This window comes from Coregonus lavaretus, assembly GCF_964263955.1.
Source record: "Coregonus lavaretus genome assembly, chromosome: 38".
Taxonomy (NCBI): domain Eukaryota; kingdom Metazoa; phylum Chordata; class Actinopteri; order Salmoniformes; family Salmonidae; genus Coregonus; species Coregonus lavaretus.
This window is the reverse complement of record NC_140025.1, coordinates 26091769-26110871: the sequence shown is the minus strand read 5'-3', so window position 1 is coordinate 26110871 and position 19103 is coordinate 26091769. Positions and strand designations below refer to the sequence as shown.

The following is a 19103-nucleotide window of genomic DNA, read 5'->3' as shown; positions in this document are numbered from 1 at the left end:
AGCGGATTAGCAGTCCATCGCCTAAACCACTCGGCCACCTCATCCTAATGGGTGTTGGTTAAATAGGTTTTTGGTGGATTTTTGCTCCAAGGGTTAAACGATAATATAAAATTTGGTACATGTTGATGGTTTATTCAGAGATATACCATTATTTACTATTTAGCTACAACTACATTAAAATCACTTCCACCGACGAGGATGGGATTCGAACCCACGCGTGCAGAGCACAATGGATTAGCAGTCCATTGCCTTAACCACTCGGCCACTTCGACCTATTGGGTAATTATTAAATAGGTTTTTGGTGGATTTTTGCTCCAAGGGGTAAACGATAATATAAAACCTGTTACATGTTGATGGTTTAATCAGAGATATACCATTATTTACTATTTAGTAACAACTACATTAAAATCAGGTCCACCGACGAGGATGGGATTCGAACCCACGCGTGCAGAGCACAATGGATTAGCAGTCCATCGCCTTAACCACTCGGCCACCTCATCCTGTTGGGTGTTTGTTAAATAGGTTTTTGGTGGATTTTTGCTCCAAGGGGTAAACGATAATATAACATTTGGTAAATGTTGATGGTTTAAGCAGAGATATACCATTATTTACTATTTAGTTACAACTACATTAAAATCACTTCCACCGACGAGGATGGGTTTCGAACCAACGCGTGCAGAGCACAATGGATTAGCAGTCCATCGCCTTAACCACTCGGCCACCTCTTTCTATTGGGTGTTTGTTAAATAGGTTTTTGGTGGATTTTTGCTCCAATGGGTAAACGATAATATACAATTTGGTACATGTTGATGGTTTAATCAGAGATATACCATTATTTACTATTTAGCTACAACTTCATTAAAATCACTTCCACCGACGAGGATTGGATTCGAACCCACGCGTGCAGAGCACAATGGATTAGCAGTCCATCACCTTAACCACTCGGCCACCTCGTCCTATTGGGTGTTTGTTAAATAGGTTTTTGGTGGATTTTTGATCCAAGGGGTAAACGATCATATAAAATTTGGTACATGTTGATGGTTTAATCAGAGATATACCATTATTTACTATTTAGCTACACTAGATTAAAATCACTTCCACCGACGAGTATGGGATTCAAACCCACACCTGCAGAGCACAATGGATTAGCAGTCCATCACCTTAACCACTCGGCCACCTCGTCACATTGGGTGTTTGTGAAATTGGTTTTTGGTGAATTTTTGCTCCAAGGGGTAAATTATGATAAAAAATTTGGTACATGTTGATGGTTTAATCAGAGATATACCATTATTTACTATTTAGTAATTTGGCTACAACTACATTAAAATCACTTCCACCGACGAGTATGGGATTCAAACCCACACCTGCAGAGCACAATGGATTAGCAGTCCATCACCTTAAGTCCATCACCTTGAGTCTCCTGAGTGGCGCAGTGGTCTAAGGCACTGCATCGCAGTGCTAACTGTGCCACTAGAGATCCTGGTTCGAATCCAGGCTCTGTCGCAGCCGGCCGCGACCGGGAGACTCATGGGCGGCGCACAATTGGCCCAGCGTCGTCCAGGGTAGGGGAGGGAATGGCCGGCAGGGATGTAGCTCAGTTGATAGAGCATGGCGTTTGCAACGCCAGGGTTGTGGGTTTGATTCCCACGGGGGGCCAGTATAAAAAAAAATATATATGTATTCACTAACTGTAAGTCGCTCTGGATAAGAGCGTCTGCTAAATGACTAAAATGTAAATGTAAATGTTAACCACTCGGCCACCTCGTCACATTGGGTGTTTGTGAAATTGGTTTTTGGTGAATTTTTGCTCCAAGGGGTAAATTATGATAAAAAATTTGGTACATGTTGATGGTTTAATCAGAGATATACCATTATTTACTATTTAGTAATTTGGCTACAACTACATTAAAATCACTTCCACCGACGAGGATGGGATTCGAACCCACGCGTGCAGAGCACAATTGATTAGCAGTCAATCGCCTTAACCACTCGGCCACCTCTTCCTATTGGGTGTTTGTTAAATAGGTTTTTGGTGGATTTTTGCTCCAAGGGGTAAACGATAATATAAAATTTGGTACATGTTGATGGTTTAATCAGAGATATCCAATTATTTACTATTTAGCTACAACTACATTAAAATCACTTCCACTGACGAAGATGGGATTTGAACCACTCGTGCAGAGCACAATGGATTAGCAGTCCATCGCCTTAACCACTCGGCCATCTCGTCCTATTGGGTGTTGGTTAAATAGGTTTTTGGTGGATTTTTGCTCCAAGGGGTAAACGATAATATAAAATTTGGTACATGTTGATGGTTTAATCAGAGATATACCATTATTTACTATTTAGCTACAACTACATTAAAATCACTTCCACTGACGAGGATGGGATTTGAACCAATCGTGCAGAGCACAATGGATTAGCAGTCCATCGCCTGAACCACTCGGCCACCTCATCTTATTGAGTGTTTGTAAAATAGGTTTTTGGTGGATTTTTGCTCCAAGGGGTAAACGATAATAAAAAATTTGGTACATGTTGATGGTTTAATCAGAAATATACCATTAAGCTACAACTACATTAAATTCACTTTCCCCGACGAGGATGGGATTCGAACCCACGCGTGCAGAGCACAATGGATTAGCAGTCCATCGCCTTAACCACTCGGCCACCTCATCTTATTGAGTGTTTGTAAAATAGGTTTTTGGTGGATTTTTGCTCCAAGGGGTAAACGATAATTAAAAATTTGGTACATGTTGATGGTTTAATCAGAGATTTACCATTAAGCTACAACTACATTAAATTCACTTTCCCCGACGAGGATGGGATTCGAACCCACGCGTGCAGAGCCCAATACATTAGCGGTCCATCGCCTTAACCACTCGGCCACCTTGTCCTATTTTGTGTTTGTAAAATAGGTTTTTGGTGGATTTTTGCTCCAAGGGGTGAAAGATAATAAAAATTTGGTACATGTTGATGGTTTATTCAGAGATATACCATTATTTACTATTTAGCTACAACTATATTAAAATCACTTTCCCCGACGAGGATGGGATTCAAACCCACGCGTGACGAGCACAATGGATTAGCAGTCCATTGCCTTAACCACTCGGCCACCTCTTCCTATTGGGTGTTTGTGAAATTGGTTTTTGGTGAATTTTTGCTCCAAGGGGTAAATTATGATAAAAATTTGGTACATTGGGTGTTTGTGAAATTGTTTTTTGGTGAATTTTTGGATTGGATTCAAACCCACGCGTGCAGAGCACAATGGATTAGCAGTCCTTTGTCTTAACCACTCAGCCACCTCGTCCTATTGGGTGTTTCTTAAATAGGTTTTTGGTGGATTTTTGCTCCAAGGGGTAAACGATAATATAGAATTTGGTACATGTTGATGGTTCAATCAGAGATCTACCATTATTTACTATTTAGCTACACTAGATTAAAATCACTTCCACCGACGAGTATGGGATTCAAACCCACGGCTGCAGAGCACAATGGATAAGCAGTCCATCACCTTAACCACTCGACCACCTCGTCACATTGGGTGTTTGTGAAATTGGTTTTTGGTGAATTTTTGCTCCAAGGGGTAAATTATGATAAAAAAGTTTGTACATGTTGATGGTTTAATCAGAGATATACCATTATTTACTATTTAGTAATTTAGCTACAATTACATAAAAATCACATCCACGGACGAGGACGGGATTCAAACCCACGCGTGCAGAGCACAATGGATTAGCAGTCCATCACCTTAACCACTCGGCCACCTCGTCCTATTGGGTGTTTGTTAAATAGGTTTTTGGTGGATTTTTGCTCCAAGGGGTAAACGATAATATAAAATTTGGTACATGTTGATGGTTTATTCAGAGATAAACCATTATTTACTATTTAGCTACAACTACATTAAAATCACTTTCACCGACGAGGATGGGATTAGAATCCCGCATGCAGAGCACAGCGGATTAGCAGTCCATCGCCTAAACCACTCGGACACCTCATCCTAATGGGTGTTGGTTAAATAGGTTTTTGGTGGATTTTTGCTCCAAGGGTTAAACGATAATATAAAATTTGGTACATGTTGATGGTTTATTCAGAGATATACCATTATTTACTATTTAGCTACAACTACATTAAAATCACTTCCACCAACGAGGATTGGATTCGAACCCACGCGTGCAGAGCACAATGGATTAGCAGTCCATCGCCTTAACCACTCGGCCAAAAATGGGGCAAAAGGGACTGCTAGGGGGGGGGGAGAAGGAAAAAGAGGGGGGAGGAGGGGGGGAAAGAGAAAAAACGGAAAGAGAAAAGGAGAAAAACAAACAATTTGTCATGTTTTTTTCTCCACTCACAACGCCTTTAAAGTTATTTTCACACGCATGTGCGCTTATTTTTATCACTTTTATCGACAACATTGACACTTTGTCTCTTGCGGGATTCGATCCGACGACGCTGTGCACCGTGGCAGCATGCACCAATACCATGCATTAACATAATTTTTCTTTCGTATAACGTGTATATTGCTTGTATTAAGTGAGTTGTGTGAATATTGCATGTATTGTTTAAAAGCAGCCAGAACCAAAATCATTGTGTGTGTGTTAACATACTTTGCCAATAAATCTGATTTTGATGTAATTAAAGTGCTATGTGTCATTCATCCTGATTAGGGGGTTAGTTGTCCCAGATATATATATATATATATTTAGCAACTGTCCCAGACTGCGGAGGACCAGAAGTGGGTGAACAACCTGAACTTGTTCTTCAACAGGTTTGATCAGCCCCTACCCCGGCTGCTGCACACCTCAGGTGCACCCCCAGAACACTGCCCTACCCCCATCTCCACAGCACTCAGGTCACAGACCCCCACCGCTTTGGCTTCTCCTGCCCCATCCCTTTCATCTCACCTCTTACCCTCAGCTCCACCCCCTCTCAACACCCCCTACAACATCAAACACTGGTGAGAAAAGAGGTCAGGAAGATCAAAGCAAGAAAGTATGTATTTTCATTGGCAGAGGGCTTTCCAGGAGTGCTGATATTTAATAACAGCACTGGTAGCCTACTTAGTTACTTTGCAAGAGTTCTAGGAATAAAGTATAGGAGGTATAGGAGAAAAACAATCCAGAAGTCAAAATTTGAGAAACTTTGGTCAGTTTATTAAACCTGAAAGTATATATTTAGCAAATATATACATCTTTATTTTTTTGTTGTTTTCTTTTTTAGAACACCATGCAATGCACAAACACAGAAATGAAAAACATAACTATATACAATACTTTACTATCTACACATTATTATACAATTTGACAAACTTTGGTCACTTTATTAAACCTGAAAGTATATATTTAACAAATATATACATCTATTTTTTTTTTATTGAATTTTTTAGAACACAGAAATGAAAAACTTAACTATATACAATACTTAACTATTTACACATAACTATTATATACAGTATTTATTTATTCATACATTTTCCTTTATTTCCCACTGGCAAGACTGGTCAACTGGTCCTTCCACTCTGCCAGGGTGAGTCCTGAGGCTGGACAGTACCACCGCCCCTTCAGCTGGGTGTGACCCCTACTTTTGTTTTTCCCCTGCCCACACTGCTTGCAAATGTACTGGTAGGTATCCCTGAACTTCTTGCGTGGAGGTTCACCCCTAGCCATCAGCTCCTCGTTCTCCTGGGCAGCTTTTTTCTGTCTCCACGTACGTTGCCTTGGCTGAACAGAGGTGCCAGGTGGTGGAGGGGCCAGGTACAGTGGATGGTCAGCAGGTGGCTGGAAGGGGGGAGGTGGCTGGAAGGGGGGGAGGTGGCTGGAAGGGGAGAGGTGGCTGGAAGGGGGGAGGTGGCTGGTACGAAGGCCAGGCAGGAGATGGTGGTGGTGGCAGGTAATCCTGCTGGTACGAAGGCCAGGCAGGAGATGGTGGTGGTGGCAGGTAATCCTGCTGGTACGAAGGCCAGGCAGGAGATGGTGGTGGTGGCAGGTAATCCTGCTGGTACGAGGGCCAGGCAGGAGATGGTGGTGGTGGCATGTAATCCTGCTGGTACGAGTCCCAGGCAGGAGATGGTGGTGGTGGCAGGTGACCCTGCTGGTACGAGGCCCAGGCAGGAGATGGGGGTGGTGGTGGTGGCAGGTGACCCTGCTGGTACGAGGCCCAGGCAGGAGATGGGGGTGGTGGCAGGTTACCATGCTCATACGAGGCTGAGCCAGCAGAACCAGGCCATACGTATGACCCAGGCTGGTAGTGCTGTGCCAAGGCAGAACGAACACTGTGCCGAGGGCGTATCACTGCCTCACCCTCCCGGTTCTCTGGCTCCTCAAACACCATAGCCTCATGCCCATGCTGCACAGGAGCAGCCGGAAGAGTCTGGGCTTCAGGGAGTGAGTCCTTGGCCAGTTCAAACCGTTTGGGGAGTATGGTGCCCTGCAGCAGCATGTCCCTGTCCTTCCTCTTATCCCTCCTAAGCAGCCTAAAAGACAAAAATGCATACAGTAGCTTCAGTTAGTTCTTTTATACATAGTAGCCTATCCTCCTATGTTTAGTATTTTCTAACAAGCAAGCAGTTGAAGGTTTTTCTTGCAGTTTAATAATATAATAATATAATGTCATTGTATAGGAAAGGTGCACACGTAAAAAACAAGACTCACCAAGAAGAGATTGTTGTGTTGTTTACTGGTATCAGAACCACGTTGGTCTTCTCCAGAACAACCCTGCTGTCCTCCAGCAGCTGTTTAAGATGGCTGTAGGCCACCACAATGGACTGTGGGATGGGCAGAGTTCTACTCCTTGTGTCCTTGGGCCTGTTTGGTGCTTGCTGAAACTCTTTTAAAAGTCTCAGGCAAACACATTCGCTGACCCTGTGGACTTCGGGGTCCTGGGCTGCCTGCCCGTGAGTCATGAACAGTCTTTGGGAAAGAAGGATGATATGGTCCGGACTTTAAACAAGGCTGTAAACAAAAAATAATAATAATAGCAACAACCTGTCACCTGTGAACAGCCCAATTTACCCCCCACAAACTAATATAATCACAAAATATTTTTTTCAATCCTGGTTTGACGCAGTACAGCCTTCTGATTCAATGATTTGTAATGAACCAAAATGATTAAGAATTGTGTCAAATCACCTCTCTGCCGCCTGCTGTCCAGGAGCAGAGCCACTCGGCTTCCTGGGCGCTCTCCAAGGTCCTGCCACGGTCTTCTTCCTCGCTTTCTGGCCGAACCTCAAAGGTTCCTTGTCCATAGCAGGGAGAGCCATGTAAAGATGGACTATGTCAGCCTCCTCTTTTGATGACAAGGCAGTGATGGTTCGGTTCAGGCCAACCAGGTAGGCTGCCAGGTCATCAACCGCATCCCAGCCCAAGACACCTCTGGAATCACATCGGCTATTCTGAAAAGTGAAAATCATGAAAAAAACACATGTAAATAAATGTGTAAATTTCTTTGAACTATTTGAGCAATGTTGACCTTTTTTCTCTCTCCATAAAACGTAATACTTGACGTTTTACTTGACAAACGTATGATACTTGTGGCATATCATTAGCGAACTTGTTACATATCTTGTTTTTGAGAAAGGTGTTACATTACCTGGTCTGATGTGCTGTCTTGTGTGTCGTCTTCCTCCACAATGATGTCCTCATCCAGGGATCTGGGTCCACTGTCACCCTCCAGTGTCACCTGGGCCTCCACGGCACATATTGGAGGATCAGGATCACCTACCCTAAGGTCAGCTACCTGGCACACCGTGACGTCAGGTTCACCCCCGTCGTCCTCGAGCTCCTCTGTGGGGATCTCTGGCAGCTGCTGTGGAACCAGCAGGTCGCCTCTATTGGACTGGGCCAACAGGTACTCCACAGCAATGCGCTCGCCTGTAACACATAGTGTTTAAACACATAGTTAAAGAAGAGGAAAGGACACAAACACAGACACAGACACATCTCCTACATGTAGAGCCCGACCTTCACTCCCACGTCCTCTGAGGAGGGGTGGAGGTGGCAGAGAAAAGAAAAGTGGGAGAGGAAGTAATACTCAAATGCTCAGTGCTGATCTGAGAGCTATCTCACCAGTAGGTTTTCCAGGTGGGGTGAATTCTGGAACCAGAGAACAACCAAGGACCCGCTGGCTCATGCTGTTTAGGTGAGACATCAAGCGAACATCAAATGTCCTCAGGGTTGATGCCCCCACCACAGCTACAGCTTCCTTTGCCCGGTTCATGTTCCACCTCGATACCCCCTCCAGCATGTACATTTGTGTGTGCAATGCATTGCATCGAAAGCCTAAGAAACAAAATACTCAGGTTAGGTCAACCATTATTATGAAGTCAATACATATTAACACCTATTAAATACAAAGTGACAATTACATTGTTATTTGAATAATTCAAGTGCATACTATGTCATAACACAGACTTTTTTTTAAGATCAGCATACGGCAAGTTAACATTTTGAATTTACCTGGAACAAAAGCACACTGGTGGCGGTGAAAACTCTCGAGGGAGGAGGACCCCCTCCCACACCTGAGGACGTCAAGGACTTTGCCACCCTTCTGCAGTGTCCCTGTCTTTGTGTACAACTCCACCCCTGCAGGGTCCTGGATGCACTCCAGGTGCTTCTGCTGCACCTCCCACACATGGTGCATGCTGTCAGGGTTCACTAGACGCAGCCCCGTGGTGTCAGTCAGCTCCCACATCGATTCGAGCAGCCCCGAAATCATGACCCGGATTTCCTCCACTGCACGGGTCCTCCGCCTGCAGTGCTTTGCCATTTCACCAGTGCTGATACTGGCCAAGAGCAGTGCCTCAGTGGGAGCATTTCCGCCATGGCTGCTCTTCCACTCCCCTTTCTTGGCCTCCTTAAGCCGTTGCACATCCTCCTGATCCCACTCAAAGATACAGGCGGAAAGTTTGGAGCAAAAGGTACCGTAGAGAGGGTGGTGCTCAGTAGTGAGGCCGCAGTTAAACCTTCGCATGAAGTGGAAGACGTCTAAACGGACGACAAACTTCCATGGTCGAAAGAGTCTCAGCACTGACGACACACCTGTGAAAGACAAACATTGATTATTACAGACGTGATCATCTATTTTTTGGGCAATTACATTACATTGTTAGTTTATAGATTACTATCACCATTTTTCTCTTTTTTTAACATCATAATTAACTTTAGTTAATTACATACTGTAATCTGCAATGTATATTTCATAAAGTAACAATTTCAGCATCCCACCTGACTGGCTGCAGCAGTCCCGGTCAACATAGATAGCCTCAGGCTCAGCTTGTCCAGCATTCTCATAACGTGTGACGATGCCCTGGCACAACTCTTCCAGCCCTGCACCTTCACCTGTCGTCAGAACACTGTTCAGAACCTGGCCAAGCTCGTTGCCGATGTTGGACATCCATGCAGCGGTGTCCCCTATACTGCCAGCCAGCTTCTTGGTGATCTGAAAAACAAACAAAAACAGAACGTTCTAAAAAAAACTGTACAAACTTACTAAAATTAATACTATTTCATCATTAGGATGATAAAGTAAACTATTTATATCCATTCCAATTGGTTAACATCAGAGTAAATAAAATTAATGCTAAAACCCTCACCTTCTTTGTAGAGTCCATCTTCAGAATTCTACCATAGGTAGAGGTGATCACCACCTTCATCTCTTCCAGGTGGCTGAGGATGTCGTTGGAGTGGACCGTCTCAAACCACTGGGCAAGTGGAAGGGGCCTGAAGGGTGGAGGAGGAAGATGGACAGCTGCAGAAGAGACGAAGGTAGCCATCTTCAAATGAAGCTCACAGTCAGACAGGTAGCGGATGGTCTGACGTGCCCACTCCTCGCTGTGTGCTTCCTCTACTGCAGACTGGAGGTAGGAGGAACTGTTCCCACTGGTCCTTGGCTTCAGGAAAGTCATACACTTCCTATCCAGGGCTAGCTGTGTAGTGAGGACAGCGGGAAACAGGCTCCTATGTGCCACATCCAGTTGAGCAAGGATTTCCTGGCTCCATGGGCAGACCGGCAGCATACACTTGCTGCAACGTGGATAGTCCCCTCCCACAAGGTAGTAGCGGGTATCCACATCTATCACCTCCCTCACCTTCGGGTAGATCCCTGAGTGGTGCATTTTCCGGTCACACCGCGTGCATTTCAGAGGAATCCCCCACATCCTCATTGGTGCCCAGAGGAACATCCTCTGCCGGAAGTGCCACCCGGGCTCGGGAGGAGACGGTTTGTGCTGCAGTGGTGGATGAAACCAGCACGCCTCCATTTTCTGCCTCAGCTGACCTGTAGGCTCATAGAGGACCTTGGCAATCCACACCCGATCTGCTGGCTGTATAACCTTTTTGAATTGATTGGGGAGAAAAGCTTCCCAATCAATGGAAGCTGGCCTAAGTGGAGTTTGAGGAGTGTGGCGTGGCGTGCTGGAGCAACCTGTTGGAGGAGGGAGCAGAGATGTAGTTGTCGGCGGAGATGGTGTGGGCTGTAGAGATGGTGTGGCCGTTAGCCGTGGAGATGGTGTGGGCCGCGGAGATGGTGTGGGCCTTGGAGATGGTGTGGGCCTTGGAGATGGTGTGGGCCGCGGAGTTGGTGTGGGCCGCGGAGATGGTGTGGCCGTTAGCCGCGGAGATGGTGTTGGCCGTGGGGATGGTGTGGTGGAGCTACCTGTTGAAGTTGGCGATGGAGGTTGAGCCAACCAGGATAAATAATGGAACTGTTCTATATGCTCCAACAGGCCAACAGAACCTTGGACCTTGGCCCCACAGGTGTCACATGTCTCCTCTACATGGCGGTCAGAAAGGTGCATGGAGAATTTTTCTGCCTTCACAACCTGATTGCACTGACAGCACTTTACTGTTCTGTCTGCACTGGTGCCTCCGCCTGCCTGCCTTGAGCCTCCACCTGCCTCATAGGAGCCTCCACCTGCCTGACTGGAGGCTTCTCCTGCCTGACTGGAGCCTTCTCCTGCCTGACTGGAGCCTTCTCCTGCCTGACTGGAGCCTTCTCCTGCCTGACAGGAGCCTTCTCCTGCCTGCCTGGAGCCTCCACCTGCCTGACTGGAGCCTTCTCTTGCCTGCCTGGAGCCTACACCTGCCTCATAGGAGCCTCCACCTGCCTCTGATGCATCTGACTGAAGGGGGGAGGCAGGATTTCAAGTACAAAAGAGGCTCATGCTACTTGTAATAAATAATTTCACCAATGATCCTACACTGTTAGTTTTATCCAAATTTGTGCACATAGGGTATGATCCATCAAATAATCGACTTCATGCTACAGCAACTTATCATCACTTAAATGAAATAAATCATCATATAACCTACCTTATGGAACCCACAAGAGCATTTTAGGTGTCTCCCGAACAGATCCACCTTACTCTTGCTCTGCAGCGGGCAAGCATCTATACACTCCAGGGCTCTTTTCCATTTCTTACCACCGGGCCTTTTGCCTGTGGAAAACTGGTAGCTGCCCTGGGCATACTTTTGGCAGATGTCTCTCCAGTATGAGTCTGGCTTCCCCGTCTTGGTCATATCTGCAAACATGAGCTAAGTTAGACTAAACGACCAAGTTCTCTGTTGTGATTACATTCTCAATCAATTTAGCATAGATGTACAGTCGTGATAGTTTGCTCTGGCTATGGTACAGTAATACCAGGTCCATACCATTTTATAAAATTAATACTTCCATAGAATAATATGCTTGTACTCCAACACGTCAACTTAATTTTGTTATCTCAACAACCTGGTCAAAGTATCATCAATGTAGTCATATTTTGTACTTCTGAGGTCAAATTAAAGTCAGCGGAAAAGTTGCATCTCACAGAGGGGACTGTACTATGGGGGGCAGCGAGTCTACATCGACAATTTAAATACCAGGACCGACATAAAAACATGTACATTCAAATCGTACGTCCATGGAATAATTTGCCTGTACATATCGATATTATTTTTTTTGTTACGCTGACAAAGACCAAGTAACTACTCAATTTAGCATTGATGTATCTACTGTCTACTGTACGCGTACTGTACCACTACGTTCAGCGGATAAGTTACAGACAATAAGAATACGTTTATCGAGACAGTTAGTCTACATCGGTCAATCAACATAATTCAGAAATACATGTCGCTTATACATATAATTTGCATTTACATACCTATTTTTCTGTTGTTCTTTTCTTTTGTACGTCTTAAAAAAAGTTCTGTGCAGTACTGGCTCTTTCACTCAGCGCGCTGATTTGTAGTCTTCTGCAGTTTTACCTCACGTCAAAATGGGGCAAAAGGGTCACGTGACCCCTAGACCCACCTCTGTTCAGAATGGTTCGAAATGTGTTCGGAATTGTTCAGAATGGTTCGAAATGTGTTCGGAATTGTTCAGAATGGTTCGAAATGTGTTCGGAATTAGCAGTTGTTCAGAATATTTTCCTAATGTGGTTCGGATATTGTTAGGATGTATTTGCAGTCCCGGCCACCTCGTCCTATTGGGTGTTTGTTAAATAGGTTTTTGGTGGATTTTTGATCCAAGGGGTAAACGATAATATAAAATTTGGTACATGTTGATGGTTTAATCAGAGATATACCATTATTTACTATTTAGCTACACTAGATTAAAATCACTTCCACCGACGAGTATGGGATTCAAACCCACACCTGCAGAGCACGATGGATTAGCAGTCCATCACCTTAACCACTCGGCCACCTCGGGTGTTTGTGAAATTTGTTTTTGGTGAATTTTTGCTCCAAGGGATAAATTATGATAAAAAATTTGGTACATGTTGATGGTTTAATCAGAGATATACCATTATTTACTATTTAGTAATTTGGCTACAACTACATTAAAATCACTTCCACCGACGAGGATGGGATTCGAACCCACGCGTGCAGAGCACAATGGATTAGCAGTCGATCGCCTTAACCACTCGGCCACCTCTTCCGAATGGGTGTTTGTTAAATAGGTTTTTGGTGGATTTTTGCTCCAAGGGGTAAACGATAATATAAAATTTGGTACATGTTGATGGTTTAATCAGAGATATCCAATTATTTACTATTTAGCTACAACTACATTAAAATCACTTCCACTGACGAGGATGGGATTTGAACCACTCGTGCAGAGCACAATGGATTAGCAGTCCATCGCCTTAACCACTCGGCCATCTCGTCCTTTTGGGTGTTGGTTAAATAGGTTTTTGGTGGATTTTTGCTCCAAGGGGTAAACGATAATATAAAATTTGGTACATGTTGATGGTTTAATCATAGATATACCATTATTTACTATTTAGCTACAACTACATTAAAATCACTTCCACTGACGAGGATGGGATTTGAACCAATCGTGCAGAGCACAATGGATTAGCAGTCCATCGCCTGAACCACTCGGCCACCTCATCTTATTGAGTGTTTGTAAAATAGGTTTTTGGTGGATTTTTGCTCCAAGGGGTAAACGATAATAAAAAATTTGGTACATGTTGATGGTTTAATCAGAGATATACCATTAAGCTACAACTACATTAAATTCACTTTCCCCGACGAGGATGGGATTCGAAACCCACGCTTGCAGATCACAATACATTAGCGGTCCATCGCCTTAACCACTCTGCCACCTCGTCGTCTTGTGTGTTTGTAAAATAGGTTTTTGGTGGATTTTTGCTCCAAGGGGTAAAAGATAATTAAAAATTTGGTACATGTTGATGGTTTAATCAGAGATATACCATTATTTACTATTTAGCTACAACTATATTAAAATCACTTTCCCCGACGAGGATGGGATTCAAACCCATGCGTGCAGAGCACAATGGATTAGCAGTCCATCGCCTTAACCACTCAGCCACCTCGTCACATTGGGTGTTTGTGAAATTGGTTTTTGGTGAATTTTTGATCCAAGGGGTAAATTATGATTAAAAATTTGCTACATGTTGATGGTTTAATCAGAGATATACCATTATTTACTATTTAGTAATTTAGCTACAACTACATTAAAATCACTTCCACCGACGAGGATGGGATTCGAAACCACGCGTGCAGAGTACAATGGATTAGCAGTCCATCGCCTTAACCACTCGGCAACCTCTTCCTATTGGGTGTTTGTGAAATAGGTTTTTGGTGGATTTTTGCTCCAAGGGGTAAACGATAATATAAAATTTGGTACATGTTGATGGTTTAATCAGAGATATACCATTATTTACTATTTAGTTACAACTACATTAAAATCACTTCCACCGACGAGGATGGGATTCGAACCCACGCGTGCAGAGCACAATGGATTAGCAGTCCATCGCCTTAACCACTCGGCCACCTCGTCATAGTGGGTGTTTGTTAAATAGGTTTTTGGTGGATTTTTGCTCCAAGGGGTAAACGATCATTTAAATTGTGTTACATGTTGATGGTTTAATCAGAGATATACCATTACTTACTATTTAGCTACAACTACATTAAATACACTTTCCCTGTCGAGGATGGGATTCGAACCCACGCGTGCAGAGCATAATGGATTAGCAGTCCATCGCCTTAACCACTCGGCCACCTCGTCACATTGGGTGTTTGTGAAATTGGTTTTTGGTGAATTTTTGCTCCAAGGGGTAAATTATGATTAAAAATTTGGTACATTGGGTGTTTGTGAAATTGGTTTTTTGGTGAATTTTTGGATTGGATTCGAACCCACGCATGCAGAGCACAATGGATTAGCAGTCCATTGTCTTAACCACTCGGCCACCTCGTCCTATTGGGTGTTTCTTAAATAGGTTTTTGGTGGATTTTTGCTCCAAGGGGTAAACGATAATATAAAATTTGATACATGTTGATGGTTTAATCAGAGATATACCATTATTTACTATTTAGCTACACTAGATTAAAATCACTTCCACCGACGAGTATGGGATTCAAACCCACGGCTGCAGAGCACAATGGATTAGCAGTCCATCACCTTAAACACTCTGCCACCTCGTCACATTGGGTGTTTGTGAAATTGGTTTTTGGTGAATTTTTGCTCCAAGGGGTAAATTATGATAAAAAAGTTGGTACATGTTGATGGTTTAATCAGAGATATACCATTATTTACTATTTAGTAATTTAGCTACAACTACATTAAAATCACTTCCACCGACGAGGATGGGTTTCGAACACACGCGTGCAGAGCACAATGGATTAGCAGTCCATCGCCTTAACCACTCAGCCACCTCTTCCTATTGGGTGTTTGTTAAATAGGTTTTTGGTGGATTTTTGCTCCAAGGGTTAAACGATAATATAAAATTTGGTACATGTTGATGGTTTAATCAGAGATATACCATTATTTACTATTTAGCTACAACTACATTAAAATCACTTCCACGGACGAGGATGGGATTCAAACCCACGCGTGCAGAACACAATGGATTAGCAGTCTATCGCCTTAACCACTCAGCCACCTCTTCCTATTGGGTGTTTGTTAAATAGGTTTTTGGTGGATTTTTGCTCCAAGGGGTAAACGACAATATAAAATGTGGTACATGTTGATGGTTTAATCAGAGATATACCATAATTTACTATTTAGCTACAACTACATTAAAATCACTTCCACCGACGAGGATGGGATTCGAACCCACATGTGCAGAGCACAATGGATTAGCAGTCCATCACCTTAACCACTCGGCCACCTCGTCCTATTGGGTGTTTGTTAAATAGGTTTTTGGTGGATTTTTGCTCCAAGGGGTAAACGATAATATAAAATTTGGTACATGTAGATAGTTTAATCAGAGATATACCATTATTTACTATTTAGTAATTTAGCTACAACTACATTAAAATCACTTCCACCGACGAGGATGGAATTCGAACCCACGCGTGCAGAGCACAATGGATTAGCAGTCCATCGCATTAACCACTCGGCCACCTCGTCCTATTGGGTGTTTGTTAAATAGGTTTTTGGTGGATTTTTGCTCCAAGGGGTAAACGATAATATAAAAGTTGGTACATGTTGATGGTTTATTCAGAGATATACCATTATTTACTATTTAGCTACAACTACATTAAAATCACTTCCACCGACGAGGATGGGATTCAAACACACGCATGCAGAGCACAATGGATTAGCAGTCCATTGCCTTAACCACTCGGCCACTTCGACCTATTGGGTGTTTATTAAATAGGTTTTTGGTGGATTTTTGCTCCAAGGGGTAAACGATAATATAAAATTTGGTACATGTTGATGGTTTAATCAGAGATATACCATTATTTACTATTTAGCTACAACTACATTAAAATCACTTCCACGGACGAGGATGGGATTCAAACCCACGCGTGCAGAACACAATGGATTAGCAGTCCATCGCCTTAACCACTCAGCCACCTCTTCCTATTGGGTGTTTGTTAAATAGGTTTTTGGTGGATTTTTGCTCCAAGGGGTAAACGACAATATAAAATGTGGTACATGTTGATGGTTTAATCAGAGATATACCATAATTTACTATTTAGCTACAACTACATTAAAATCACTTCCACCGACGAGGATGGGATTCGAACCCACATGTGCAGAGCACAATGGATTAGCAGTCCATCACCTTAACCACTCGGCCACCTCGTCCTATTGGGTGTTTGTTAAATAGATTTTTGGTGGATTTTTGCTCCAAGGGGTAAACGATAATATAAAATTTGGTACATGTAGATAGTTTAATCAGAGATATACCATTATTTACTATTTAGTAATTTAGCTACAACTACATTAAAATCACTTCCACCGACGAGGATGGAATTCGAACCCACGCGTGCAGAGCACAATGGATTAGCAGTCCATCGCATTAACCACTCGGCCACCTCGTCCTATTGGGTGTTTGTTAAATAGGTTTTTGGTGGATTTTTTCTCCAAGGGGTAAACGATAATATAAAAGTTGGTACATGTTGATGGTTTATTCAGAGATATACCATTATTTACTATTTAGCTACAACTACATTAAAATCACTTCCACCGACGAGGATGGGATTCAAACACACGCATGCAGAGCACAATGGATTAGCAGTCCATTGCCTTAACCACTCGGCCACTTCGACCTATTGGGTGTTTATTAAATAGGTTTTTGGTGGATTTTTGCTCCAAGGGGTAAACGATAATATAAAATTTGGTACATGTTGATGGTTTAATCAGAGATATACCATTATTTACTATTTAGTAATATAGCTACAACTACATTAAAATCACTTCCACCGACGAGTATGGGTTTCAAACACACGCATGCAGAGCACAACGGATTAGCAGTACATCGCCTTAACCACTCGGCCACCTCTTCCTATTGGGTGTTTGTTAAATAGGTTTTTGGTGGATTTTTGCTCCAAGGGGTAAACGATAATATAAAATTTGGTACATGTTGATGGTTTAATCAGAGATATACCATTATTTACTATTTAGCTACAACTACATTAAAATTTACTTCCACCGACGAGGATTGGATTCGAACCCACGCGTGCAGAGCACAATGGAATTTTTATTTTTTTTATTTTTATTATTATCAAAAAATTCAATTTTTTACAATATTTACAGTACAATATTACAAAGAACAATACAGAAGACACTAGCCTAACATAGGCAGGTGAACAATTCACCCCCTATCAAATCAAAGAACCCAAGGAAATAAAACAAACAACTACTTCTCAGATAGAGTTCAATGAGTCAAATCGGAGGGCCTGTTGTCTGGACCTCTGGCAGTCTCTATGGGGGTGCCACAGGGTTCAATTCTCGGCCGACTCTGTCCTCTGTGTTTATCAATGATGTCGCTCTTGCTGCTGGTGACTCTCAGATCCACCTCTACGCAGACGACACCATTTTGTATACATCTGGCCCTTCATTGGACACTGTGTTAACAAACCTCCAAACGAGCTTCAATGCCATACAACACTCCTTCCGTAGCCTCCAACTGCTCTTAAAAGCTATTAAAACGAAATGCATGCTCTTCAATCGAACGCTGCATGCACCAGCCCGCCCAACTAGAATCACTACTCTCGGCGGGTCTGATTTAGAATATGTGGACAACTACAAATACCTAGGTGTCTGGTTAGACCGTAAATTCTCCTTCCAGACTCACATTAAGCATCTCCAATCCAATGTTAAATCTAGAATCAACTTCTTATTTCACAACAAAGCCTCCTTCACTCATGCTGCCAAACATGCCCTCGTAAAACTGACTATCCTACCGATCCTTGACTTCGGCGATGTCATTTACAAAATAGCCTCCAACACTCTACTCAGCAAATTGGATGTAGTCTATCACAGTGCCATCCGTTTTGTCACCAAAGCCCCATATACTACCCACCATTGTGACCTGTACGCTTTCGTTGGTTGGCCCTCACTACATATTCGTCGCCAATCCCACTGGCTCCAGGTCATCAATCCCAGCCTTATCTGAAGTCATTGGTCACCATAGCAACACCCACCCGTGGTATGCGCTCCAGCAGGTATATCACCCCTCCTTTGGCCACCATTCCTTCCAGTTCTCTGCTGCTAATGACTGGAAAGAACTGCAAAAATCTCTGAAGCTGGAGACTCTTATCTCCCTCACTAACTTTAAGCATCAGTTGTCAGAGCAGCTTACCGATCACTGCACCTGTACACAGCCCATCTGTAATTAGCCCACCCAACTACCTCATCCCCATATTGTTATTTATTTTGCTCATTTGCACCGCAGTATCTCTATTTGTACATCATCTTCTGCACATCTATCACTCCAGTGTTAATACTAAATTGTAATTATTTTGCACTATGGCCTATTTATTGCCTTACCTCCATAACTTATTACATTTGCAAACACTGTATATAGATTTTCTATTGTGTTATTGACTGTATGTTTTGTTTATCTCATGTGTAACTCTGTGTTGTTGTTTTTATCGCACTACTTTGCTTTATCTTGGCCAGGTCGCAGTTGTAAATGAGAACTTGTTCTAAACTGGCCTACCTGGTTAAATAAAGGTTAAATAAAAAAAATGAAATAAAATGTTTAATTCATATTCATTAAAGATATTTAGTCAAGACTTGAAAAGTGCCATTTATTTCAAATGATAATTATTCAGTGTCTGCAACCCTCAAGAACCAGGGTGAGTCTGGGTCCCCCTTTAACTGGGCAAACACGACTTGCATATCTTCATAGACTAGGCCTAAACGTTAATCTT

General features: G+C 43.0%; 1 protein-coding gene and 1 long non-coding RNA gene across 2 annotated transcripts; both read right to left on the bottom strand.

Moving 5' to 3' along the window:
• Window positions 1-5763: 5763 nt before the first annotated feature.
• On the bottom strand, window positions 5764-10252 carry LOC311112101 (uncharacterized protein; the record flags this gene model as incomplete). Its single annotated transcript, XM_084155077.1, has 8 exons — window positions 5764-6469; window positions 6648-6905; window positions 7125-7387; window positions 7585-7865; window positions 8061-8273; window positions 8451-9032; window positions 9219-9432; window positions 9587-10252. 8 exons carry the CDS (start codon window positions 10250-10252, stop codon window positions 5764-5766), a joined length of 3183 nt encoding a protein of 1060 aa, XP_084011203.1.
• A 274-nt stretch (window positions 10253-10526) lies between these two features.
• On the bottom strand, window positions 10527-12264 carry LOC311112200. The gene is made up of 3 exons (XR_014610844.1): window positions 12134-12264; window positions 11304-11512; window positions 10527-10647 (listed from the first exon to the last, which is right to left on the bottom strand). It is a non-coding gene; the product is annotated as an uncharacterized lncRNA (long non-coding RNA).
• Window positions 12265-19103: the final 6839 nt, after the last annotated feature.